The sequence below is a fragment of the Vicugna pacos genome, chromosome 10 (assembly GCF_048564905.1).
Source record: "Vicugna pacos chromosome 10, VicPac4, whole genome shotgun sequence".
Taxonomy (NCBI): domain Eukaryota; kingdom Metazoa; phylum Chordata; class Mammalia; order Artiodactyla; family Camelidae; genus Vicugna; species Vicugna pacos.
In genome coordinates, this window is record NC_132996.1 from 11,935,630 (window position 1) to 11,961,435 (window position 25,806).

Genomic DNA, 25,806 nt, shown 5'->3' on the forward strand with positions numbered 1-25,806 from the left:
GACTGGAGAAAAAAATCTCTTTTGGTGCAGTCATGTTTATTTTACAGTAACTCTGTAGCTGAACAATTTATTATGTTAATGCAGAAATACAAACAGCTTTATCGAACAAAATACTTACTTACATTTTCTAGCTGCCTTACAGAAATAATTTACTCAAGAAAACAGAACAAAATTTCTCAGTTTCATTAATCAGCTTTGTAAATATTTTGCCAGAGCTTTTTTTTCTTGGGGTAAGAGAAGCAAATAAGAAAGTTTAAAAGCTCATATGTGTCTATTTTGTTTTAGCTTGGTGTATTTATTAAGCGTAAATTCTGTATGTCTTTGCAGTTCATCAATGTGTGTATTTAGGAGTCTTTCCAATTCTTTTGCTCGCTTCTCCTCCTCCAGAAGGAAATGCTGTGCAGCCAGAGAAGCTGGGAAGGATATATCTGGGGGAGACTAAAGAGAGAAAGAGGGAAAAGTTAGATGAGGAACACAATGCCTTTTAAAATCTTTGTAATTCCGAGCATGGTTCATCCCTGACAAACTAGCAAACGCTGCAGCTCTTACTGAAATACTGTACCTTACGCTGAACCCCCTCTACCAGTGTAACGCAGTCACTGCTAATGAAATCCTCAAGGAAGGAAAACATCACAGCATCCTTACATTAAAAAGCTCCAGTGTCCTACTGCAAATGCCGGGATAATGTAATTACCACAGAACTTGCCTAAAATGTACTCCACTCATTTGCAAAACCAATGATTTGCATCTGAAAATAGGCAACTCCAAAAAGCTAAAGATCATACTAGACTGGGCAAAGAAAGCTTATATAAGAAAGTAAATTAAGGACTGGTGTAAAAGGGGGCTCCTTGCTGCGTGGAGTTAGCGGGTGGGGAGGGCTGGCGGCATGATGTATCTCAAGGGAAGAGTGGCTGCTTATGGCGGGGCATCTCAGTGCTGGGGCGTATCTTATGTGTCCAGTTACAGCTGAGGACGTCTCAGTGATGAGCGCCCAGTTCCACCCTGCATGGTGGTATGGAAGTGCTCATCTAACCGTGACCTGCTAAGTGCTTATTTATACACACACACACACAGAATCTGTGGCTGAGGAATAAAGGGCAATATCAGATACTTTAACAGTGCTTCATTCAAAATAATTTTAAGCTAATTAAAAAATAAAGTTAGTGAAATTCGTACTTTAATTTTTTAGTTCTGTGGTCCCCAGACTCTTCTATTTAATACTCAGTGAGGATGTTCAGAGCAGAATTCACACAGACACAGCAGTACACATCCATGTTCTCGCCCCAATGGTATGTTTTATGTTAATGATGTTGTCACAACACATTCTGAAGAAGCCTGGACCATCTGGACAGTCCAAGGACTACAGACTATAAGACATCATCTGTTGACATAAACATCATGCTAAGACCTGATGAGCAAGAAGTAGCAGGCATGTCGAAGGCCTGGAAAGACACAGGTACTCTAGAGAGTGAAAGATGCCCCCCCAAGTGATTCAGGGCTTGACACAATGTTTGTAGGTGTCTGGTGATACAGACATGTCAGGACATCTCTTAAGCAGAAATGGGAGGAAGGAAAGGAAGGAAGGAAAAGGTGAATTAATTTCTGCTGTGGTATACTATAACACATCTTTTTTATCCAGTCATCTGTTGATGAACACTTAGGTTGTTTCCATATCTTGTCAATTGTGAATAATGCTGCTATGGACACTAGGGTGCATGTATCTTTTCAAATTAGTCTTTTTGTTTTTGTTGGTTTTTTTTTTTTTTTTGGATGTACACTCAGGAGTAGGATTGCTGGGTCAAATGGGAGTTCTAGTTTTAGTTTTTTGAAAAACTTCCATACTGTTTTCCACAGTGGCTGCACCAATTTACATTCCCACCAGCAGTGTACAAGGGTCTGTTGTCTCGGCATCCTTACCAACGTTTGTTACCTGTGTTCTTTTTGAAGACAGCCATTCTGACAGGCGTGAAGTGGTATCTTATTTTGATTTTGTTTCGCGTTTCCCTGATTAACAATGTTGAGTATCTTTTCATGTGCCTGTTGGCCATCTGCATTTCCTCTTTGGAAAAATGTCTGTTCAGTTCTTCAGCCCATTTTTTAATCGAGTTGCTTGTTTTTTGCTGTTGAGTGGTATGAGCTGTTTGTGTATGTTGGATGTTAATCCCTTATCGGTTATTTCATTTGCAGTTATTTTCTCCTTTCAATACATTGTCTTTTCATTTTGTTTATGGTTTCCTTTGCTGTGCAAAAGCTTTTCGGTTTAATTTGGTCCCATTTGTTTATTTTGGCTTTTATTTCCTTTACTTTAGGAGAAGGATTCAAAAAAACTGCTGTGATTTATGATAAAGAGTGTTCTGCCTATGTTTTCCTCTAGTAGTTTTATAGCATCCAGTCTTACATTTAGGTCTTTAACCCGTTTTGAGTTTATTTTTGTAAATGGTGTTAGAGAATGTTCTAATTTCATTCTTTTACACGAACTTGCCCGGTTTCCCCTGCACTACTTATTGAAGAGACTGCCTTTTGTCCATTGTCTATTCTTGCCTCCTCTGTCTTAGATTAATTGCCCGATAAGTGCAGGGGTTTACTTCTGGGCTCCCTGTTCTGTTCCATTGATCTATGTGTCTGTTTTTGTGCCAGTAACATGTTTTGATTAATACAGCTTTGTAGTAGAGTCTGAAGTCAGGGAATGTGATTCCTCTAGCTCTGTTCCTCTTTCTCAAGACTGTTTTGGTTATTCAGGGTCTTTTGTGTTTCAAAATTTTTAAAAAATTATTTGTTCTAGTTATGTGAATAATGCCATTTCTATTTTGATTGAGATTGCATTGAACCTGAAGATTGCCTTGGATAGTATGGTCATTTTAACAATACTGATTCTTCCAATCCAAGAACATGGTGTATCTGTCTATCTGTTTGTGTGGTCTTCAATTTCTTTCATTAGTATCTTAGAGTTTTTAGAGTACAGTTCTTTTGCCTCCTTAGGCAGGTTTATTCCTAGGTATTTTATTGTTTTAGATGCGATGATAAATGGGATTGTTTCCTTAATTTCTCTTTCTGATACTTCATTGTTAATGTATAGAAATGCAACAGATTTCTGTATATTAATTTTGTATCCTGCAACTTTACCAGATTCACTGATGAGCTCTAGGAGTTTTCTGGTGGCATCTATGATTTTCTTATTTTGTTTATTTTTTGGTTTTTGTTTTGGGGGTAATTAGGTTTATTTATTTATTTGTTTATTTTGATGGAGGTGCTGGGGATTGAACCCACTGAACTGTGCCCTCCCCCTATGATTTTCTATGTATAGTTATCATGTCATCTGCAAACAGTGACAGTTTTACTTCTTCCTTTCCAATCTGGATTCCTTTTATTTTTTAACTTTTAAAAATTGAAGTATAGTTGATTTACAATGTTGTGTTTGTTAGCTTCTGGTGTATAGCATATTCATTCAGTGTGTGTGTATATATATATATATATAATACATATATATGTTCTCTTTCATTATAGGTTATTACAAGGTATTGAATATAGTTCCTCATGCTTGTTTATTTTATATATGGTAGTTTTTATCTGCTAATCCCAAACTCCTCATTTATCCCTCCTTCTCTTCCCCTTTGGTAACCATTGGTTTTCTATGTCTGTGTGTCTGTTTCTGTTTTGTAACTAAGATCATTTGTGCCATTTTTTTAGATTTCACATATCACTGATACCGTATGATATTTGTCTTTCTCTATCTGATTTATGTCACTTAGCATGATAATTTCTAGGTCCATCCAATTTGCTGCAAATGACATTATTTCATCCTTTTTTATTGCTGAGTAGTATTCCATTGTAAAAATACACAAGTTTTTTATCCAGTCAGCTGTAGATGGGCACTTAGGTTGCTTCCATGTCTTGGCTATAGTATATAGTGCTGCTATGAACATTGGGGGTGCATGTATCTTTTTGAATTAAGAGTTTTCTCTGGCTATATGCCCAGGAGTGGGATTGCTGGATCATACGGTAACTCTAGTTTTGTTAAGGAACCTTCATACTGTTTTCCATAGTGGCTGTACCAAACTACATTCCCACCAACAGTGTAGGAAAGTTCCCTTTTCTCCACACCCTCTCCAGCATTTATTGTTTGTGGACTTTTTAATGATGGCCATTTTGGTGTGAAGTGGTACCTTACTTTCGTTTTGATTAGCATTTCTCTGATAATTAGTGATATTCAGCATCTTTTCATGTGCCTATTGGTCATCTGTATGTCTTTATTGAATTGTCTATTTAGGTCTTCTGCCCATGTTTTGATTGGGTTTTTTGTTGTTATTGTTGTTGTTGTCATTGAGTTGTATGAGCTATTTATATATTCTGGAAATTAATCCCTTGCCAGTCTCATTGTTTACAAATATTTTCTCCCCATCTGTAGGTTGTTCTTTCATCTTGTTTATGGTTTCCTTTGCTGTGCAAAACGTATGTTCAATTAAGTCCCCTTTGTTTATTTTCGCTTTTACTTATATTGCCTTGGGAGATGGACCAAGGAACACCCTGCTATGATTTATGTCAGTGAATGTTTTGCCTATGTTTTCTTCTAGGAGGTTTATAGTGTCTTGTCTTATATTTAAGTCTTTAAGCCATTTTGAGTTTATTGTTGAGGATGGTGTGAGGGAGTGCTCTACTTCACTGACTTACATGTGGTTGTCCAGGTTTCCCAGCACCACCTGATGAAGAGACTGTCTTTTCTCCATTGTATAATCTTGCCTCCTTTGTTGAAGATTAACTGAATCTAGGTGTGTGGGTCGATTCCTTTTATTTGTTTTTTTCTCTGGTTGTTGTGGCTCTAGGACTTCAAAACTATGCTGAATAAAAGTGGCAAGAGTGGAGTCCTTTTCTTGTTCCTGATCTTAGAGGGAGTGCTTTCAGCTTCTCACTGTTGAGTATGATGTTAGCTGGGAGTTTGTCATCTGTGGCCTTTGTTATGAGGCATGTTCCCTCTATGCCCACTTTCTGGAGAGTTTTTATCATAAATGGATGTTGAATTTTATCAAGAGTTTTTTTCTGAACCTACTGAGATGATCGTATGGTTTCTATTGTTCAACTTGTTAATGTGGTGTATCACACTAATTGATTTGCAGATACTGAAAAATCTGCACCTTGCCTTTTTTATTTATGTATTTATTTTACAGCATCATATTTTTAAATTGAAGTATAGCTGATGTACAATATTATATGTTACAGATATACAATACAATAATTCACCATTTTAAAGGTTATACTCCATTTATAGTTATTATAAAATACTGGCTATACTCCCTATGGTGTACAGCACATCCTTGTGGCTTATTTTATACCTGATAGTTTGTACCTCTTAATCTCCCACCTCAGTCTTGCCTCTCCCCCTACCCTCTCCCCACTGGTAACCACTAGTTCCTTCTCTACATCTGTGAGTCTGTTTCTTTTTCTGTTATATTCACTAGTTTGTTGTATTTTTTTAGACTCATGTGTAAGTGATATCTTACAGTATTTGTCTTTCTCTGTGTGACTTATTTCCCTTAGTATAATGCCCTTCAAGTCCATCCATGCTATACACCAGAAACTAATACATTTTAAATCAACTGTACTTCAGTTAAAAAGCAATCAACCAACCCAGTTAAAATATGGGCAGAAGAACTGAACATTTTTCCAAAAGAGGAAATGCAGATGGCCAATAAGAACATGAAAAGTTGCTCAACATCACTAATATCAGGGAAATGCAAATCAAAATCACAATGAGATATCACCTCACACCTGTCAGAATGGCCGTCACCAAAAAGAACACAAATAACAAGGATGGCAAGGATGTAGAGAAAAGGAACCCTTGTACACTGCTGGTAGAAATGTAAACTGGTACAGCCACTATGGAAAACAATATGGAGGTTTCTCAAAAACCTAAAAATAGAACCACTCTATGGAACTGCTGGGCATATATCTGAGAAAAGCAAAAACATTAATTCAAAAAGATACATATACCCTGCTATTAACAGCAACAATATATATAACTGCCAAGACATGGAAGCATCCCAAGTGCACATCAATAGATGAATGGATAAAGAAGATGCAGCACATATATGCAGTGGAACACAACTCACCCATAAAAAGAAGGATATTTTGCCATTTGCGGCCCTTCGTTCACTTTTTTTTTTAACTTTAAAAGCCAGAATTTTATAACTTGGCATAAACATTTCCCTTGCATCAAAAACAACAAAATACCTAGAAATTTAACCAAGGAGGTCACCTGTATTCTGAAAACTGTAAAACACTGATAAAGGAAATTGAAGACGATACAAAGAAGTGGAAAGATATCTTCTGCTCTGGGATTGGAAGAGTCAGCATTATCAAAATGGCTGTACTACCCAAAGCAACCTACAGATCCAGTGCAGCCCCTGTCCAAATAGTCATGGCATTTTCCACAGAACTAGAACAGACAATTATCACTATGAAAAAAGGACAAAGTTTGGTAGGTCTTTTCATGTTTTGGAGGCAGCACATCCCACTCTCGGGAGGAATAATCTGACTCATTTATTGATTTATTGTGTGACACAGAAGGCTGTTCTTTTTTTTTTTTTTTTTTGGTTGGTTTTATTTGTTTGCTAAATTTTTTTTTTTTTTAAAACAAGGCCCAGAGCAAAAAAGGCCTCTGCAGTAGGTTGGGAATGGGGGACAAGCCACCCTGTTACTTGGGCCAGATGACTTGGCAAATCCCATACTAGGAGAATTTGTGGTAGAGAAAAATGCCTTGTGGAGCCTCTGGCAAGTTTTGATGGGAAAGCTATGTTGCAGACCCTTAAGATTCTGGAGCAAGGCCATGCCATCTGCAGAGCAGTATACTGTTTGCAGTATACTGTTTGCAGAACAGTTCCTGTCATGCTGTTGAGCCCTGGTTGAGACAGAACATCTAGGAAGTGGACAGGATGCCTTGATGTAGCCTCTGTCCTTGGCCCCTCTGTGGAAATTAAGCATGAGCCCAGCAGCACCATCTCCCTTTCACCAGGGTTCATCTAGCTACTGTTCCTGTTGAATGATGTGCTTGCAGTAGAGGTCAAAGTTAAGCTCCTGATATGGCACCATCCCTCAAGGAGACCAACCAGCCTCTTGGTGGCAATTGTGTTACATCAGGCCCCTTACACCTTGGAAAGGGCAATGTGTCATCCTTACCAGAACTGCCATGTATTCTTTGGTTTGCCTTTCCTGCCTGCAGGGCCTGGGCCAGCACCACTTGATAAGGGCTCACGGAGTAACTCGCTGGTTCTACCACATACAGCATGACGTGTACCAGAGGACGGGAGCCTGGTAGCCTTGCTGGAGGCACAGCTGAGGCATCAGCTTGGAGATCACACCCTGTGAGGATAGGGTGCCGTTCTTCAGGATGTGGTATAGACTTCAAACCAGTGGCTGTTTCGTGCTACTGTTTCCAACAGGTAGAATACAGGGATGTGGGCACAAAGGAGAGGATGTCGGAAGGCCCCACTCTCTGTTGACCCGCTTGGAAAATGTGTGCCTTCTCTGTCTTTAGGCTCTGTTGGTCTACCTGTCCTTGACCTCAGGGAACGCCTTTCACCAAGTGAGACTATAAAAGTCTCCCCAAACTTAAAGCTTTGGCTGCACCTAGTCATCTTGGGCTCCTGATGCTGACAAATCAGAGGCACAGAAAAGGGGCGCTAGACTGGCAGAGGTAGCTGACACTAATCGTCCTGAAGAGCTAAGACTGCTACTACAGAATGCAGGCAGTGAGGAACAGATCTGGTACTCAGGTGATTCACTGAGCTGGCCTTTTGATACTCTCATGCCCAGTGCTGACTGTAAATGACAAACCACATTCTGAGAAGCACATGGTAACCAGGGGCTCGCCCTACAAGACAAGCCACCTGGACCAAGAGAAGTGCCAGCTGAGGGGGAAGGGAACCTAGAATGGGTGAGGAGATGAGGATTATCAGTTAAGTCCTTGAGACTAATTGCAGCCTCAAGGGCTACAGTTTGTCCCACTAACCTTCCTCATATGAGTTTTCCCCGAAATTACGACCAGCCAGAATCTTGGAGAAGCTCTGCCTGGATGGAATGAACAACATGAAAATTCAGAAAATGGATCTGAGTGGGTCAGGAGGTGGATCTCATAGAGGACGCTGTCGGTGCCCTACCCGGATCCCATCACCAGGCTGGTACACCTCTCCTCCCGCTGCTGCGGGTGCTCGCTGCGCACAGCTGGCTGATTCTCTGGACATCTCAGAGGCAGTGACTGATTGACACAGGGGCACAAAACACCAGCCAGGAAGGCAGTGGAGGAGGAAGACCCTGAGCTCACCCTCTCTCACGAGTACAACAAAATCACGACTATCTGCAGAACAACCGTCAGTGACAAAGACTGGGACCTATGAGAAAGGATCGTCTACAACTACAGCCATCAGGAAGGAGCCACAGCCAGACAGGTAGGAGGGACGGACTCGTGATATAATCAATACCCCTGTAGGCAACACCCAAGCTGGAGAATAATTATACTGCAGTGGTCCTCCCACAGGAGTGAGAGTTCTGAGCCCCCTGCCAGGATCCCCAGCCCCAGGTCCAGCTCTGCGAAGATAAGCTCCTGGAGGATCTGGCTGAGGGCCAGTGGGGCTTAACTGAAGGACTGGGGGAAACAGAGACTTCACTCTTAAGGGGTACACACAAAATCTCATACACACTGAGACCCAGGGCAAAAGCAGTAATTTGACAGGAGCCTGGGCCAGACCTGCTTGCTGGTCTTGGAGAGTCTCCTGGAGAGGTGGGGATTGCTGCGGCTAACCCTGGGGACACAGACACTGGCGACAGACATATTGGGGAACATTACATGTGTGAACACTCTTGGTGGCTGACATCTTGGATCATTAACATCGAGACCTGGCCTCACCCAGTAGCCTGTATGCTCTAGTGCTGGGAGGCCTCAGGCCAAACAACTTAACTGAGCCAGGACACAGCCCCACCCAACAGCAGACAGGCTGCCTGAAGACTAAAGAGCTCACAGCTGCCTCTGGACATGCCCCTAGACAAGGCCCAGCCCACCAGAGGGTCAAGACCCAGCTCCACCCACCAGTGGGCAGGCACTGGCCCCTCCTGACAGGAAGCCTGCACAAGCCTCCAGAACAGCCTCACCCATGAGGGAACATACACCAGAAGTAAGAAAACTACAGTCCTGCAAGGCAGGCCAGACCCTACCCTCGGACTAACTGGGCCCTGGCCCTGCCCACTATCAGGCCAGCACAACCTTCTGGACACCCCAGACCCCATATCCAACTGTATCAGGAACCACTTCCTCCACCAACAGTATGAAATGAGCTCTGGGATCCCTGGGCTCTGCAGTCAGACTCCAGGAACTAGCTCTGTCTGCCAGGAGTCCAGCACTAACCCCAGGATCTGGCGTCACTTGCCAGTGGGTGGGCAACAGCCCCAGAGTCTTCAGGACCCTGACTCTGCCCGCCAGTGAGCCAGCAACAGCCCCAGGGCCCACTAGGGTTCTGCCACCAGCCACCTCGTGACCAAGCCCCGCTAAACAGCAGCCAGCAGCATCTGCACAGGCAGGGCCTGGCAGCCAACCACTCTAGGAGCCAACAAGTCCACCAGACCACCCACATAGTCAGCCTGCCAAAACACAAGGACCCACGCAGCCCTCTAAGGGGGGACCCATAGAGCATGTAGCTTGGGTGACAAGAGGAGAGTTCACTGCTAGGACACATGGGACTTCTCCAAGTTTGAGAAACATAAATAACATACCACATACATAAAAATAAAAATAGCAACATAGACAAAATGAGGCAGCAGAGGAATGTGTTTCAGACAAAGAAACAAGATAAATCTCCAGAAGAAAAACTAAGTGAATTGGAGATAGATAATCTAGCAGAGAAAGAGTTCAGGGTAATGATCGTAAAGAAGATCAAAGACCTTGGGAGAAGAATGGATGCACAGAGCAAGAAGCTAGAAGTTTTTAACAAAGAGTTAGAAAATATAAAGAACAACCAAACATAGCTGAAGACTACAATAACTAAAATGAAAAATATACTAGAAGGAATCAACAGTAGACTAAATGATTCAGAAGAACGGATCAGTGAGCTGAAAGGCAGAGTAGTGGAAATCACTGTTGCTAAACAGAAAAAAGAATGAAAAGAAATGAGGACAGTTTAAGAGACCTCTGGGACAACATCAAGTGCACTAATATTTGCATTATAGAGGCCCCAGAAGGAGAAGAGAGAGAGGGCCCAAGAAAATATTTGAAGAGATAATAGCTGAAAATCTCCCTAACCTGGGAGAGGAAACAGTCACTCAAGAACAGGAAGCACAGAGAATCCCAGACAGGATCAACCCAAAGAGGAACACACCAAAACACACTGTAGTCAAAATGACAAAAATTAAAGAGAGTATACTGTTTGTAGCCTTTTTAGACTGGCTTCTTTCATTTAGTAATATTCTAACCCAATGACATTCTGGAAAAGGCACAGCTACAGAAAAAATAAAAAGATCATGGTTTCCAGGGGTTTGGGGAGAGGGAAGGAGAGAGGAATGAACAGATGGAGCACAGGAATTTTCAGGGCAATGAATTTATCCTGTATGATACTATAGTGGTGGCTACACGTCATTATACATTTGTCAAAACCCATAGAATATACAACATCAAGAGTGAACCCTAATGTAAACTATGGACTTTGGTTGATAATAACGTGTCCATGTTGGTTCATCGATTGTACCAAATGTGCCACACTGACGAGGGATGCTGAGGGCAGGGGAGTATATATGTGTGGGTGGGGAGGGCTATGGGTGAACTCTCTGTATTTTCTGCTCAATTCTGCTGTGAACTTGAAACTGCTCTAAAATATAAAGTCCACTAATTAAAAAAAAGAAAGAAAAGAAAAAAAGGGAGAGGGCCCAAATTAATAAAATAAGAAGCCAAAAAGGAGAAGTTACAACTAACTCCATAGAAATACAAGGAATCCTAATAAGCTACTATGAGCAGCTATACGCCAACAAAAAGGACAACCTAGAAGAAATGGGCAATTTCTTAGAAAGGTACAATCTCCCAAGAAGAAATAGAAAATATGAACAGACCAAGTACCAGCACTGAAATTGAAGCAGTAATTATAAAACTTCGAACAAACAAAAGTCCAGGACCAGATGGTTTCACAGGTGAATTCTACCAAACATTTAGAGAAGAGTTAATACCTATCCTTTGGAAACTATACCAAAAAATTGGAGAGCAAGGAACACTTATAAACTCATTCTGAGACAACCATCACCCTTATACCCAAATCAGACAAATATATCACACAGAAAATTACAAGCCAATATCACTGATGAATATAGATGAAAAATCTCAATAAAATAGTAGCAAACCAAATCCAACAACACATTAAAAGCATCACACACCATGATCAGGTGGGATTTATCCCAGAGATGCAAGAATTTTTCAGTATCCACAAATGAATTAATGCGATACACCATATTCACAAATTGAAGAATAAAAAACATACGATCATCTCAGTAGATGCAGAAAAAGCTTTTGATAAACCTCAACATCTATTATGATAAAAACTCACCAGAAAGAGGGCATAGAGGGAATATATCTCAATGTAATAAAGACCATATATGACAAACCCACAGCTAACATCACACTGAGCTGTGAAAACCTGAAAGCATTTCCTCTAAGATCAGGAACAAGACAAGGATGCACATTCTTGCCACTTATATTCAACATAGTTTTGGAAGTCCTAGCCACAGCAATCAGGAAAAAAAAAAGAAAAAAATGGAATGCAAACTGGAAAGGAAGAAGTAAAATTGTCAGTATTTGCAGATGACATGATACTAAGCATAGGAAATCTGAAAGATGCTACCAGAAAACTCCTAGAGCTCACCAGTGAATCTGGTAAAGTTGCAGGATACAAAATTAATATACAGAAATCTGTTGCATTTCTATACATTAATGATGAAGTATCAGAAAGAGAAATTAAGGAAACAATCCCATTTACCATCACATCAAAAATAATAAAATACCTAGGAATAAACCTGCCTAAGGATGCGAAAGACCTGTACTCCAAAACTCTTTAAGATACTGATGAAAGAAATTGAAGACCACACAAACAGATAGAAAGATACACCATGTTCCTGGATTGGAAGAATCAATACTATTAAAATGATCATATTACCCAAGGCAATCTTCAGATTCAATGCAATCTCAATCAAAATAGAAATGGCATTATTCACATAACTAGAACAAATAATTTTAAAATTTGTATGGAAACACAAAAGACCCTGAATAGCCAAAACAGTCTTGAGAAAGAGGAACAGAGCTAGAGGAATCACATTCCCTGACTTCAGACTCTACTACAAAGCTACATTAATCAAAACAACATGTTACTGACACAAAAACAGACATATAGGTCATTGGAACAGAATAAGGAGCCCAGAAATAAACCCCTGCACTTCTGGGCAATTAATTAATCTAAGAACAGAGGAGGCAAGAAAATACAATGGAGAAATAAATAAGTAGTGCAGGGAAAACTGGACAGGTTCATGTAAAAGAATGAAATTAGAACATTCTCTAACACCATATACAAAAATAAACTCAAAACGGGTTAAAGACCTAAATGTAAGACCAGATACTATAAAACTACTAGAGGAAAACATAGGCAGAACACTCTGACATAAATCGCAGCAATGTTTTTTTGGATCTGTCTCCTAGAATAATGGAAACAAAAGCAAAAATAAGCAAAGAGGACCTCATTGAACTTAAAAGCTTTGTACAGCAAAGGAAACCACAAACAAAACAAAAAGACAACTTATGAAATGAGAGAAAATATTTGCAAATGATGCAACCAACAACAGCTTAATTTCCAAAATACACACATAGCTTATACAGCTCAATATCAAAAAAACAAATAACCCAATTAAAAAATGGTCAGAAGACCTAAAGCCATAAAAGAAGACACAGAGATGGCCAACAGGCACATGGAAAAACTCTACATCACTAATTATTAGAGAAATGCAAATCAAAACAACAATGAGGCATCATCTCACACCAGTCAGAATGGCCATCATCAAAAAGTACAAATAATAAATGCTGGAGAGAGTGTGGAGAAAAAGGCACCCTCCTACACTGTTGGTGGGAGTATGGGAATATAGATGTCCCTCACAAAACTATAAATAGAGTTAACACACAACCCAGCAGTCCCACTACTAGGCATACATCTGAAGAATATGAAAACAATCATTTGAAAAGATACATGCACCTCAATGTTCAAAGCAGCCTTATTTACAATAGCCAAGATATGGAAGCAACCTAAGTGTCCATGGACAGACAATTAGATAAAGAAGATGTAATATATACAATGGAATATTACTCAGCCATAAAAAGAATGAAATTTAGTCATTTGCAACAATGTGGATAGATGACCTAGAGGGTAGTATGCTTAGTGAAGTAAGTCAGACAGAGAAAGACAAATTCTGTATATTATCACTTACATGTGGAACCTAAAAATTAAAATGAATGTATAAAATAGAAACAGATTCACAGATAAAGAGAACAAACTAGTGGTTACCAGTGGGGAAAAGGAATGGGGTAGGAGCAAGATAAGGGGTATGGGATTAAGCATACAAACTACTGTGCATAAAATAAATAAGTCACAAGGATATATTTTACAGCACAGGGAAATATAGCCATTATTTTGTAGTAACTTTAAATGGAGTATAAGCTATAAGAATATTGAATCACTATGTTGTACACATAAAACTAATATAATATTATAAATCAGTTAAAAAATTAAAATAAACTATACTTCAAAAAAAAAATAACAAACATCAAAATCACCAGCCAGACTTCCTATCTCCAGGGGAATCAACTCTGTTTTGCAATTCACGCTCCAAGCTCCTGATGAGACCAGGTTAAACAAATCTCTAGCTGAGACCTCATCCTTACCTAGCCTTCCCCCTCTCCCCTAGCCTGTTTCCCTCACTCCTGCTGAGAATACTGCCTCAGTAAATCACTTTCACAAGAATCTCCACCTCAGGTTCTAGGAAACCTGACCTCAGACGAGTGACTTCCTAGATTCTGGCTTGAGTGACTGGGCGACATCAATGCCAGTTATTTATTGAGTGAGAAGGGGAAAAAAAGTAAAAGAAGCCTATTAAGGGTAAGGTCTTATTTATTTTTGATTCCCCAGAGTCTAGCACAGAGTATACTTTTAATATTTTTTGAATTGATGTATTAATGAAGGAAATGTATTCAATTTTGAATAATCCTTAGTTAGAGGTGACTTGGGACTCAAACAGATTGTCAGGTAGACAGTGGGATATATCAGTCCAGATCTCAGAAGATAGGTCTGGATCAGACATATATTGGGAAGTTATAGGTAATAATTAAAGCTATGAGTCTGACTGAAATCATCCAAGATATACAAATAAAAGAAGAAGAAGTTCAAAATGGAACCCTGGGGAGCACTTGATTTCAGGCACCCACTCCCATGGTCATGTTCCTGATGTGGTCATCAGTGGTAACTGCGTTATTTACTAACAAAGATTTTGTGCAATCCACCTATTTTCTTTCCAACTGATAGTCCAGTACTCCCACTTTCTCATATCATTCCTTCTTTCCTAACTCTGTGTATATTCCATACCCATCATCATAACCACTTGGCAATTTGTCCCTCCATTTAACCTGGCTGTATCTTAGCTACTTGGTAAAACCCAGGCCTAATTAAACCGCCTACACCGTGCCTATACCTGGGGCATCTGAACGCTGGGGCAGGTGGATGGAGGAGAAATTACATTACTGCAGGGACTGCTTTCACTTTAGATTCATGACCACAGATGTCAAATGGTTAGCTACCACTGCCTGGTACCACTGCCTCCTCCTCCCTAGTCTGTCCACGTTCTCACTCATGGCCCTGCGAGCTGTATTTTAGGCCATCTTCTGTTTCAGAGACTCTTCAGTCTACCTATACGGCTGATTTTATTTCCTCTTACCTTCTTAATGACTTTGCTTTTGCAAATGAACCTTGTCCCTCTTGGGGTCCTATCCACCTCCTTCACCATCAAACTGTCTTTCCTCTCCTTGGGGATTCCCACTGGACCACTAAATGCTATGGTCTAAGGCCTTGTCTTGGGACAACTTCTCCACTTACACGCTTTTAAATATTATCTAGTCTGACAGATTTAAATATCAGCCTTATGCTGATTACTTCCATATTTTATTTCTAGCTCTGATCTATTCCTTGAATACCAGATCCATCTACCCTATTGCCTGTTTAACATCTCCACTTGTACGCCTAATAAACACTTTAAACTTAATATCTAACCTAGAAGTCATGATCTTCTCCTCTAGCACGGCTCCTTCCTAGTCTTTCATGTCAGACAGTGGTACCAGTCTCTACCCCAGGCTTAGGCTGAGACCCTAGGAGTCATCTTTGAGTCCTCTCTTTTCCTTACTCCCTATAGCCAATCCACTGTCAAGTCTGCTCTGTTCTCCAAAACATCTCCTGGATCTAACATGTTGCTCTACCTCCACTGTTCCCAAGCCAGGATCATCATCTCTTGCCTAGACCACTGAAATAGCCTGACAATTGTTCTTTGCACTTCTACCTTTGCCCATCTATAATTTATTCTTTATTTGGCAGTCAAATGGATATTTTTAAATTTTTTAAACAGATCACATACTCCCCCACTGGCAACTTTCCAATGGCTTCCCACTGCTTTAAAATAAAATCCAAATTCCTTCCCATGGCCTACAGTCTCTACGTATCTGAACTTCCCCTGCCTGTTTCTCTGTCCCAATTTCATTACATTCTCTCTCTGCCCTTGTAAGCTCCAGACCACCCCCTTCTCCTTTTCCGGTTCTCAAACTTACCAAAGTTGTTCCTGTCTTAGTGGTTTGCACCAGTGGTTGGTTCCCTCTGGCTGACACTCTCTTCCTCCAGATCTTTGCAGGAGTGGATCTTTTTTGTTATTAGGTCTCAACCTAAATGTCCATTCCTCAGTAATCATTTTCTTGGCCACTCAACCTAAAGTCCTTCCCCACACTCTCATCACGTCCTATTATATCACCTGCTTTTCTTTTCATCACAGCATTTATTACTATTTGATATTTTCTTATTTGTTCATTTGTTTCTGGTCATTAACTGTTCTCTCTTTCTGAGATAAATGCACATAAAAGAGATTAACCATTTTAAAATAAACAATTCAGTGGATTTAGAACATTCACAAGGTGCTAAAGCCACACCTCTATCTAGTTCCAAAATATTTTCATCATCCCAAAGGGAAACTCTGTACCCACTAAAGCATTTCTCCCTATTTCCTCCTCACTCTTTGCCCCTGGTAACCACCAATCTTCATTCTGTTTTTATGGATTTACCTATTCTGGTCATTTCATATAAATGGAATCATACAATATATGACCTTTTACATCTGGCTTCTTTCCTGTAGCATAATGTTTTCTGGGTTCGTCCACATCATAGCCTGTATCAGTACTTCACTCCTTTTTAATGGCTGAAGAGTATTCCATTGCTTACACATGCCACTATTTTGTTTATCCATTCATCCGCTGATGGAGTTCCCTTCTTTTTTTCACCAGACTGTAGACCTGTCAGTCTCATCAAAGATGTATTTAGAACAGAACCTGCCATACAGTGGGTGCTTAATACACATTTATTTTATCAATGAATGAATGAATGAATGAATGATGAACACCAATACTTACAGGACAGGTATAGGAGGGAGAACCCTAGAAGCATATTGGGAAAGAGTAACCTTAAAGGCAGCAGGAGAATCAGTGGAGAAGAGTGTCTTAGAAGCCAGAGAATATGAGAGTATCAAGGGAAAGGGATTAAGGAAGATGGCTTCTCTAAACTGTGTATTTAATGAACAACTACGAGGTCACTGGTGGTCCAAGCAGAAACAGTGCTGGTGTAGAAGTCAAAATGCAGCAGTGGGTGGAAACCACTGGACTGAAAACAGCGGGCTGGGCCATGTCTTTCAGGGAACTCTAGGGCCTCCACCACAGCTTAAGTCCCCATGCCAAGAGCCACAACAGCACAGAATTTTCTTTCCTGGTTGACTCTGGAGTTAGGAAGGGAGTAATTAAGAATTTTAGAGGTGGGAAGAAACCCAGTGTTCGTTAAGTTATACAACAAACACTCCTGCATGTTTTTTTATGTGCCTGCTAGTGCCAGGCACTATTTTAGGTGCTGGGGTTAAAACACTAAACAAAAATAGGAAAAGATCCTACTTCAATGGAGATCAAATTCTATAGGCGGGAGCCAAACAAGCAAACAAATAAAACGTCTTATGGTAAAGTGCTATGAAAAAGACAGAAAACAGGATGAGGGGACAGGGAGTGAAGAGGGAGGTGCTTCCGTGGGGTGGCTTCTCAGGTGCCTCTGATGAGGTGATATTTGAGCAGACACTAATAATCCTAAAATCCTAAAAACATCTGATATTAGAACAACAGAACACTTAGCAATTTATCACTTTTTTCCCCTCTTGCTGGACTGGACTGTGGCTTACGCTGGAGTCCTTAAAGATCAAAGTTTTGTTGATACACAATTTGCTAAGTCCCCTTAGAGGTTCCTATAGTTTAAATGAGGAAGTTTATTTACTTTATTGATATGAATTTTATTCTGTTCAAATAATTTTGGCATTTTATGTTGAAATGAAACAAAAGAGCATTTCAGGGCTTTAGAGAACTCTAAAACTGCAGAAGTTAATGGTTTTAAGTCTCCTTCCTCCACAGTAGCTTATATCTTACTACCAGTCTCGACCAAAAGGTGATAGGTTCCAGAAAGGCAGAAAAATACTCATGGGATAATTCATCCAATTTAAACATTTTCTGTTTTTGTTTTGTTTGCTTGTTTGTCTTTATAATTTGTATCTAATATTTGTAGATTATAGACAGGAAATGAAATATTACATAATATACTTTGAATATAAGCAAAGGTAATGGCTGAGAATACTACTAGTTTCTGAGGTGAAAACCCACATATCTTTAAAAAAATCTGTGATTATTATGTTCAATAAATCAAATCACAAAGTAGAATGCTTCAGCAGAGAACTGGAAACTAAAAAACAATGAAATGAAAATTTGAGAACAGAAAAATATTAAAACTGAAATTAACCTACATGAGACCCCTTCCTCAAGACTAGGAGAGATGGCTCTTTTATCTTATGCATAGAAACCAACACACAGAGTCAAGGAAAATGAAGAAGTGGAGGAATGTGAAATTAAAAACCCTTCCTACCTGTTTCATGAGGTCAGTACAATCTGATACCAAAGCTTGACAAGGACAACAAAAGAATATTACAGGCTAATTTCTCTTGTGAACATAAAGCAAAAATTCTAAACCAATATGAACAACCAAATTCAGAGATCAGGTGTGATATAGTCTAAGAATTCAAAATTGGGTTAACAATCTCACATCAAGAAAAAAACACATTACAGAGCAAAGGAGAAATTATGTAATTTCAATAGAAGCAGGAAAAGCATTTGATAAAATTCACATCAATTCATGAAAACACATTTACTAATCTAGGAATAAAAGGAACTTCCTTAATCTTTTAAAAGGAGCCTACCAAATATCTACAGAAAATATTATACATAACAATGAAATGTTTAAGGCTTTCCCTTAAATGTGAGAGAAAGTGAGAGAAAGATGGTGGAAATACTACTACTATACTCAACATTTACTAAAGGTCTTAGCACAACAAAGCAAGAAAAAGGAAAAAAGGTATAAATGTTTGAAAGCAGGAAATCAAATTGATTCTGAATATAGAAAATCGAAAGAATCTATAGGACTGGAAAACATGTGTGAGTTCAACTGAATATTTCCATGAGAAAAGGGATTAAGAATCCTACTTTGCACGGAATTAATTCCAGATGTATACTTAAAAAAAAAGAGCCAAAGCCTCTGGAAGATAACATAAGATAATATTTTTATAACTTTGGGACAGGCAAAAGTATTAAATAGGACACCAAAAGATTAACTATAATGGGAAAGATTTGTAAGTTTGAATGCATTAAAATTAGGAACTTCTAGTCATCGAAAGATTCCATTAAGTGAAGAGGTTAAGTAAGAATGGGAGAAGATATTTGTAATACACATAATCAACAAAAGGCTTATATCTAGAACATATAAAGAACTCTTAATAATCAACAAGAATAAGGACAATGCAACAGAAGATTAGGCAAAGAAATCAAATAGACGCTTTACAGAGGAGGATATCAAAATGGCCAATAAATTTATGAAGAGGTGTTCAACCACATTAGTTACCAGGAAACAAGAGTTAAAACCACATTATGGTGTTATTACAACTGACAGTAAGAGCTAAAATTAAAAAGGCCAGTAACACCAGTACTTGCTGGGGTATGAACTGGCTCCAACAGGGAAACAGCTTGGCAGTAGCAGTGAAAGCTGACCTTATGCATATCCTGTGACCCAGCAATTCCACTCAAGTATTGATCCAGTGGAAATGTGGACACGTGTGCAACAAAGGACACTCACAAGAATGTTTTTAGCAGCATTACTTATAACAGACTTAAGCAGGAAATAACTCAAATGTTTGTCAACAGCAGAATGGATAAACTGTAGTATCACTGTATGTAATACTTATATGCAATATAAGGCTATAGAGAAACAAAGATGGATAAACTACACCCAACTATATGGATGATGACTCTCAGAAACAATGTTGAGCAAAAGAAGCCAGACAAAAGAACGCATATAGTGTGATATCATTTATATAAAATTTACATATGGCCACAACGTATTTATGATGTTAAAAATCAGGACAGAGGTTACCTTGGGAGCGAGGAGTGATCGGAAGAGGACAGGAAGGGAGCCTGTGGAGTGCTACTAACGTTCTGTTTACTGCGTGGGTAGGAGCTACACTGCTGTGTTCCCTTTGTGGTAGTTCATCAAGCTGTCTAATTCTGATTCATGCGTGTTTCTGTACGTATGTCAGAGTCAGTAAGAGAGATTTTTTTTTTTAAACAGGTACAAAAGATCACCTGTAGCTCTTTAAATATACAGATCTTTGAGGGCTCGTAGAATATCCAGGGGTGACCTGCATTTTTAAAAAAGTGCCACCAGTAATTCTGGCCTGTGTTAGAGACGCAATACTTTGTAAAACATGATGGATCCTTTTCCTTTTACAGATAGTCATTGCCAAACAACTCGCAGACCCATCCTATTCAAGGAGAAACTTTTTTTTAACCACTAATGTACATATCAGTATATCATATCAGCGTAAGAGTAACCACCCTGTAAAGGGGAAAAAAAAAAGTAACAATCAGCAACTCACCATGGGGAATACTTCATCATCACTAGCCAAAGGACTTGTCATTTCTTTGGTATGAAATGGCAAAGCTGGCAAGGGAGGCGTGGCGCTTCTGTTTGGCTCACGATCATGGCTGAATCTAAAAGAGAAGGGCTGTTGTTACTGCCACCAAGGACACCTGCTTATTTATGTAGCTGAAGATTTAAATTCCTCTGACATCTGACTGGGGGGAAAACACAACAAAACGTTCGGGCTTGTTATCTGGGTATTTTTTTGAAAATCATTTTCCTGATAATTTCTACTCCACTTAAAAGACTTCAAACAATTAATAATGAAGCAGAAAACTTTTGTAATTGTTAAAAATATTCTGCTAGTCTTAATGGCTTCCCTTTCTGTGTTTTACTGTTGTATCTCTTTGCCATTTAGTTAAATAACAAGAAACCAGTTTGAGAAAAATTTCAAAACGGTCACCATGGCTGCCCTTGAGAGTTCTAAATAGATACTCTTCTTCTATTCTCTATTTCACCTAAGCTCACTGGCTTTCTTAACAGAATTATACTTTTTTTTTTGATGCTAGAACAACTGTCCATATAATAATTCTAATTTCTATAGGGCTTAATAATTTATAGGATGTTTTCAATTTACATCATTTCCGAAACTCCTCCACACTTAGCTGTATGACCTTGAGCAGGTGACTATATCTCTCTGTGACTTTAATTTTTTCTCTTATAAAAAAGGGTTGTTATGAGGATTGAACTCAACAATTTGATGAAAGGCACAGTACAGATTTGTTGTTTGTGCTAAAATAAAGAGTTGAAGATGAGCCTGAATCCACCAGTCAGATTTTTAAATTTTGGTATGCTAACTAAACAAAGTAATAATAATAAAAAGAAACAAATGAACTTACCCTAGAATTTTACATAAAAAGGTCCTAACAGTATGGGCTGTTTGGGACTAAATAAGTATCTTTCTGAGCATTAATTCATGACAGTGGGGCTTAAATTTCATCAAACCCATCTAAGATCATGAAAACATAAAAATCCCCTCATTCAAAATTATTTACTTTTACTAATAATTCAAATTATTACCAGTATTAACCATTTCCAAAGCCTTCATATTTTAACTTCACACAATTCAAAAAAATTTACATTATTTTTCTCTATTCTTACCCAAAGACTATCTATCTATACAGGCTTGTTTCTTATTATGCAAACATTTTCAAAGCTACGCATACAAATAGCAGTAAAAGTTAAGTGAGGCATCTGTAAACCAGTACATAAAAACAAACACAACATGCTTTCCATTCTTGCTTATCTTGAAATAGATCTTTTTTTTTAAAATCCATTCTCCCAAACCATAATTACCATGGAAACAGAACAGCAAATTAAACTGAAATAACATGGTTTATGATGTGCACAATAAAATGCAACATCCCACCGTTCAAATAGAATTATGACAATTGTAGAGTACATCTGCAGAGAATCTTCAGCTGAACCTTTTAATCTGAGTGAGGCTACCATCTATATATTGCAAAGCACAGTGGAATAAAATAATATAATTATAGAAGTGGTTCAAGAAATATATCTCTCTATAATCTCAATTATACAGAGATTTCAGGGAAAGTAATATTTGTCCTAAATTATCAAAATAATCATCTCAATTACCCGCTTTGCTTTGGTGTATAGATACAGCTTTATGGTCCTAATTACTAAAATTTATATACAGACATTCTTTTTATTATAAGATCAATAAAATATAGAGATTGAAAGGAAAGACTACATTATGAAGTAAAGTACTTTTGCTTTAAATCATCTTTATATCTGACAAGTTCTTCTAGAATACAGCTTCTCAAATACTTCATAAAACCATTTTGCAAAAAATCCTAAGTGTATCAATTTAAAACCTATCTTAAACATTCTCTCAGAAGGCTTTTACTGCCCTCTCACAAGCTCGTCTGTCCAGTTACCTTTTCCACAGGCCCTGAGCCGAAGTTTCTGCCTACTTTGCCAGGAGAGCAAGACCCAGCTGCTTTGTTGGGGAGCAGAACTCAACCCAACTTGAGTCAGCTTGAGACTTGAGTCAGCTCTGCACAGTTCACAGAGCTGTCTGATGTACACCCAATCCTGGCCCTCCATCAGTTTTATAGCCCTCCCTGGGCTGTAGCAGAACGTCCTCAGCGTGGAACAGGATTCTGTCACACACTGTGCCAATTCACCTGCTTCCAGCCTCGCCTCCTAACACTCCACATGCTGCTCCTTTGCTCTGTGAACCACTCATTACTTCCTGGCCTAGATCGCTCCTCCTGCTGCACTTTTCTGTAATGGAGCCACACCGTGGTACAAAAATTTACTCCATATAGTTTTTGCTTCTGGATGACTACCCATTCCTTGACATGGGATCCTGTAGAGTGGTTATGACAAATCTGACTTTGTGGCTTTTTAGTTTTAGAAACTTTATTGACTAGATTTGAAGCAATTTTAATGATCAATACTTGTGATTGCTAAAATCTTTCCAGTACATGATATAACTTTAAAAATTATATTTTCACTTTTGAGTATGAGGCACAGATAAAACTCCATTTATTACAAAATCGATTTGCCATTAAAATTAGTTATATACTAATAGCTCTGGATACCACTACTCCAAGTTAGCGTGAAAATTATCCTTAAACATCAAAACTCTAACTTTTAAAAAGCTTTTAAAACATTCAATACATCCTCACCAGATTCAATTACATCCCATTTTTTAAAAAAGTGCCAAATAACTTTTTTATTGGAAAGCAAATCCTTTGGAATATCCTAAAATTCTTCACATTTTAAGTGGATGAGCATGAGAATTTTCTTATCACTTCTAATAGGAGTGAAAAACAACGAAAACTGAGTTACTTCCAAGTGGATAAAAGATTATTTTAATCATGTATTATACAAATCTTCCTCAGCTAAAAGCAAGAAGTGGCTAAAAATTAGGCTGCAGACTTCAAAATTTTGCAAAACATTGCCTTCATATATCTTTACCTAAAAGCTTTTTCTTTTCTAAAATAGTTTAATAAGACCATATTGCATTAGCCATTGATATGTAAATATGACGCATGTATTTTTCCAATTATTTGATGCCTAATAAATTCCTATAGCTTTTACTATTTGGCTTCACTGAGCTGTGCTGTGTGCGAGGGAAAGGATATTTCATTTTTCAGCTGCTATAACGGATAGATTCATGTTTCACAGTTCTCCACTGGTGAGCTCACAGTGTCCTTGCCTCTCAACAACTCTTTCCCCACAGTGGGTTTCACATGGTAATAATTTATTCAGAACATTTGAAATGCTGTTTCTTTTAAAAATCAGGTCACTGGAGAACACTGAAGTCAGACAAGCCATTAAAACAAATTTAATGAAACTTTCAACAAATGCGACTGGTAGAACACAAGCCTTTGCAGCAGGAACAGTCGCCTGAGCTGCTTATTAAGATAGCCTCTTGCTGAGCGCTCTGCCTCTTCTGCTGCTTTCCGTGGCCCCTACGGTCTTGTTTTCGTTAGGCACTTTTAACACATTCCGTACTGCCCCGATGAAGAGAAAAGGGAGAAATCCAAACAATGAAAATACTCTTTAAAAATAGTAAAAGGCAGAGTGACTTGTCTTTTTGTTTAAATAACAATGCCTAGTACCTTCATCTGAGGCTTTAAATTTATTCCCAACAAGTAGGAACAGGGAACAATGTTCTGCATCTAATAGGTGCTCAACAGTGACTGACTGGATATATAAGGACCCTTCTGAACATCGCCAGGGGCCTGCTTTTTTCTTCCAATGGGAAAACTATACACGTGGGGTGGTGATCTGACCCACGGAGAAATGAATCTGCAGAGTAGGGAAGCACTTTGCAAAGGGCTCATTCTATATGAAAAAATATATTCGTGCCCCCCAGTCAAGATTAGACCCCTCTGGACAGACTTTCGGTGACACTGGCCAGTTGGCATGGGCATGTCCACCAGCGGACCGGCCCGTGGCGTGGCTCAGCGACCTCTTTCTTCCTCCCCACACTGCCACCACCGCCCTGCCACAGCACCCCACCAACAGAGCTCTTCTGGGGTGACAGCCAGTCTTCCCTCGTTCCTTCCCTTAACCACCTGAAGGGGGGCTGTTACTTTAGCACTTTTGAATGCTTGCTGTTTTGTACAACAGATTAGAGTGTTTTCTTCTAACACACACAGGGCTGGGGGGCTGAAAGCAGGAGGGAACTGTACTACAGCCACAAGAATGCTGAGCATTTTTTAGTATGTTCCATGGATTTACAGATTTATCCACCTGTAGAACTGAGTACGTTTAGTTACAAAGACAAGCTTGGCATCACTTCTTCCCCACAGGACTATGTTTTGAGGAAATGTCAGGTTCAGCCATTTGTCTAGTCACTGAAATATACTTCTTAAGCACTGTGAGTTGTTGAAGAAGCATTAATATTATTATAAATGTTAACAACTGTTAGTAATAGTAATAATAGTATCATAATGGCAGCTAACATTTAGGGAACTATTTATTTTATATGGAACTATGTTTTCTGCTATAATCCCCACATAAACCTTATAATTATTATCCCCGTTTGTCAGATGGGAAAACAAAGGTTAACTTAATGTCCCAAAGTTGCAATTATTAATTATGTAGTATGAAAACAGTGTATAAGTTTTTCATGCTAAGTATTATAAGCTTCTAAGCAAAAGTCGTATTGAAGTTGGGTCTGGACCTATTAATTCACCACTTCTCAGAACCACAGAATGTTAATAAATCTGATCAAACAAGCTTGGGGAATACTGCACATCATACCTGTTCTTGGAAACTCACAATGTAATTAGCATATTAATGGCGCTGGGAAACCCCATAGAAAAGAAACTTGTTTGTTTGGCTGAGCATTTTCCAAGTTTGGGAAAATGGTGAAAGGCTTCCAGAGACAGTTCTGCTCCATAAATATTTTATTAAAGTTGAAGAAATTAGTCAGATTTTTTAGCTGTTATATGTACTTAAATTCTGAACTAAGACATTTTAACGAGCATGGGGACAATGTGGGCAGCAGATACTGATTTTCCACATGCTTCTTTTCAGAGAAAACCTCTCCTATGCATCCATAGGTTCTTTCCTATGAAATGACCTACAGCTGGTCAGAAATCACCCAGCAGGAGTGTCAATATAAAGTGTATATATTTTTGAAGTTAAGTCAGACACGATATCTTCCTATATTTTGTCATAAAAAATAAGATTACTTATCTGTATATTTCGTGTGCCACATCAGGTTCTAAGAAGGGTTTGAAGTGATGAAAACTCATTTGAACACTCTACCCACTTCACTGTTATATTTTGTAAGCTATTGACCACACAGAATTTCATATAAAACAGTGTATCTAGGCTACTGAATTATCACCACAAAATAAATTTTAAACTGAAGAGAAAGTACGTAAAATTATAATTTGAATTGTTTAAAATAAATTTCAATTAAATGTGAATACATTTATGTCCTTATGTAATGGAGTCA

The 25,806-nt window shown here is 38.8% G+C and overlaps 1 protein-coding gene across 6 annotated transcripts in view; it reads right to left on the bottom strand.

Moving 5' to 3' along the window:
- Positions 1 to 17: 17 nt before the first annotated feature.
- DEUP1 (deuterosome assembly protein 1) overlaps positions 18 to 25,806 on the bottom strand; it is an 89,819-nt gene continuing 64,030 nt past the window's right edge. For 5 of the 6 annotated variants that reach the window (XM_072969014.1, XM_072969013.1, XM_072969012.1 and 2 more), the window contains 2 exons: positions 20,317 to 20,431; positions 18 to 438 (listed from right to left, as the gene is read on the bottom strand). In XM_072969014.1, coding sequence (XP_072825115.1) covers positions 262 to 438; positions 20,317 to 20,431 — 292 coding nt within the window. In that variant the 3' untranslated portion in view covers positions 18 to 261. Of the gene's footprint in view, positions 439 to 20,316; positions 20,432 to 25,806 lie in introns of those variants that run through there. The other variant, XM_072969015.1, reaches the window with a different exon arrangement.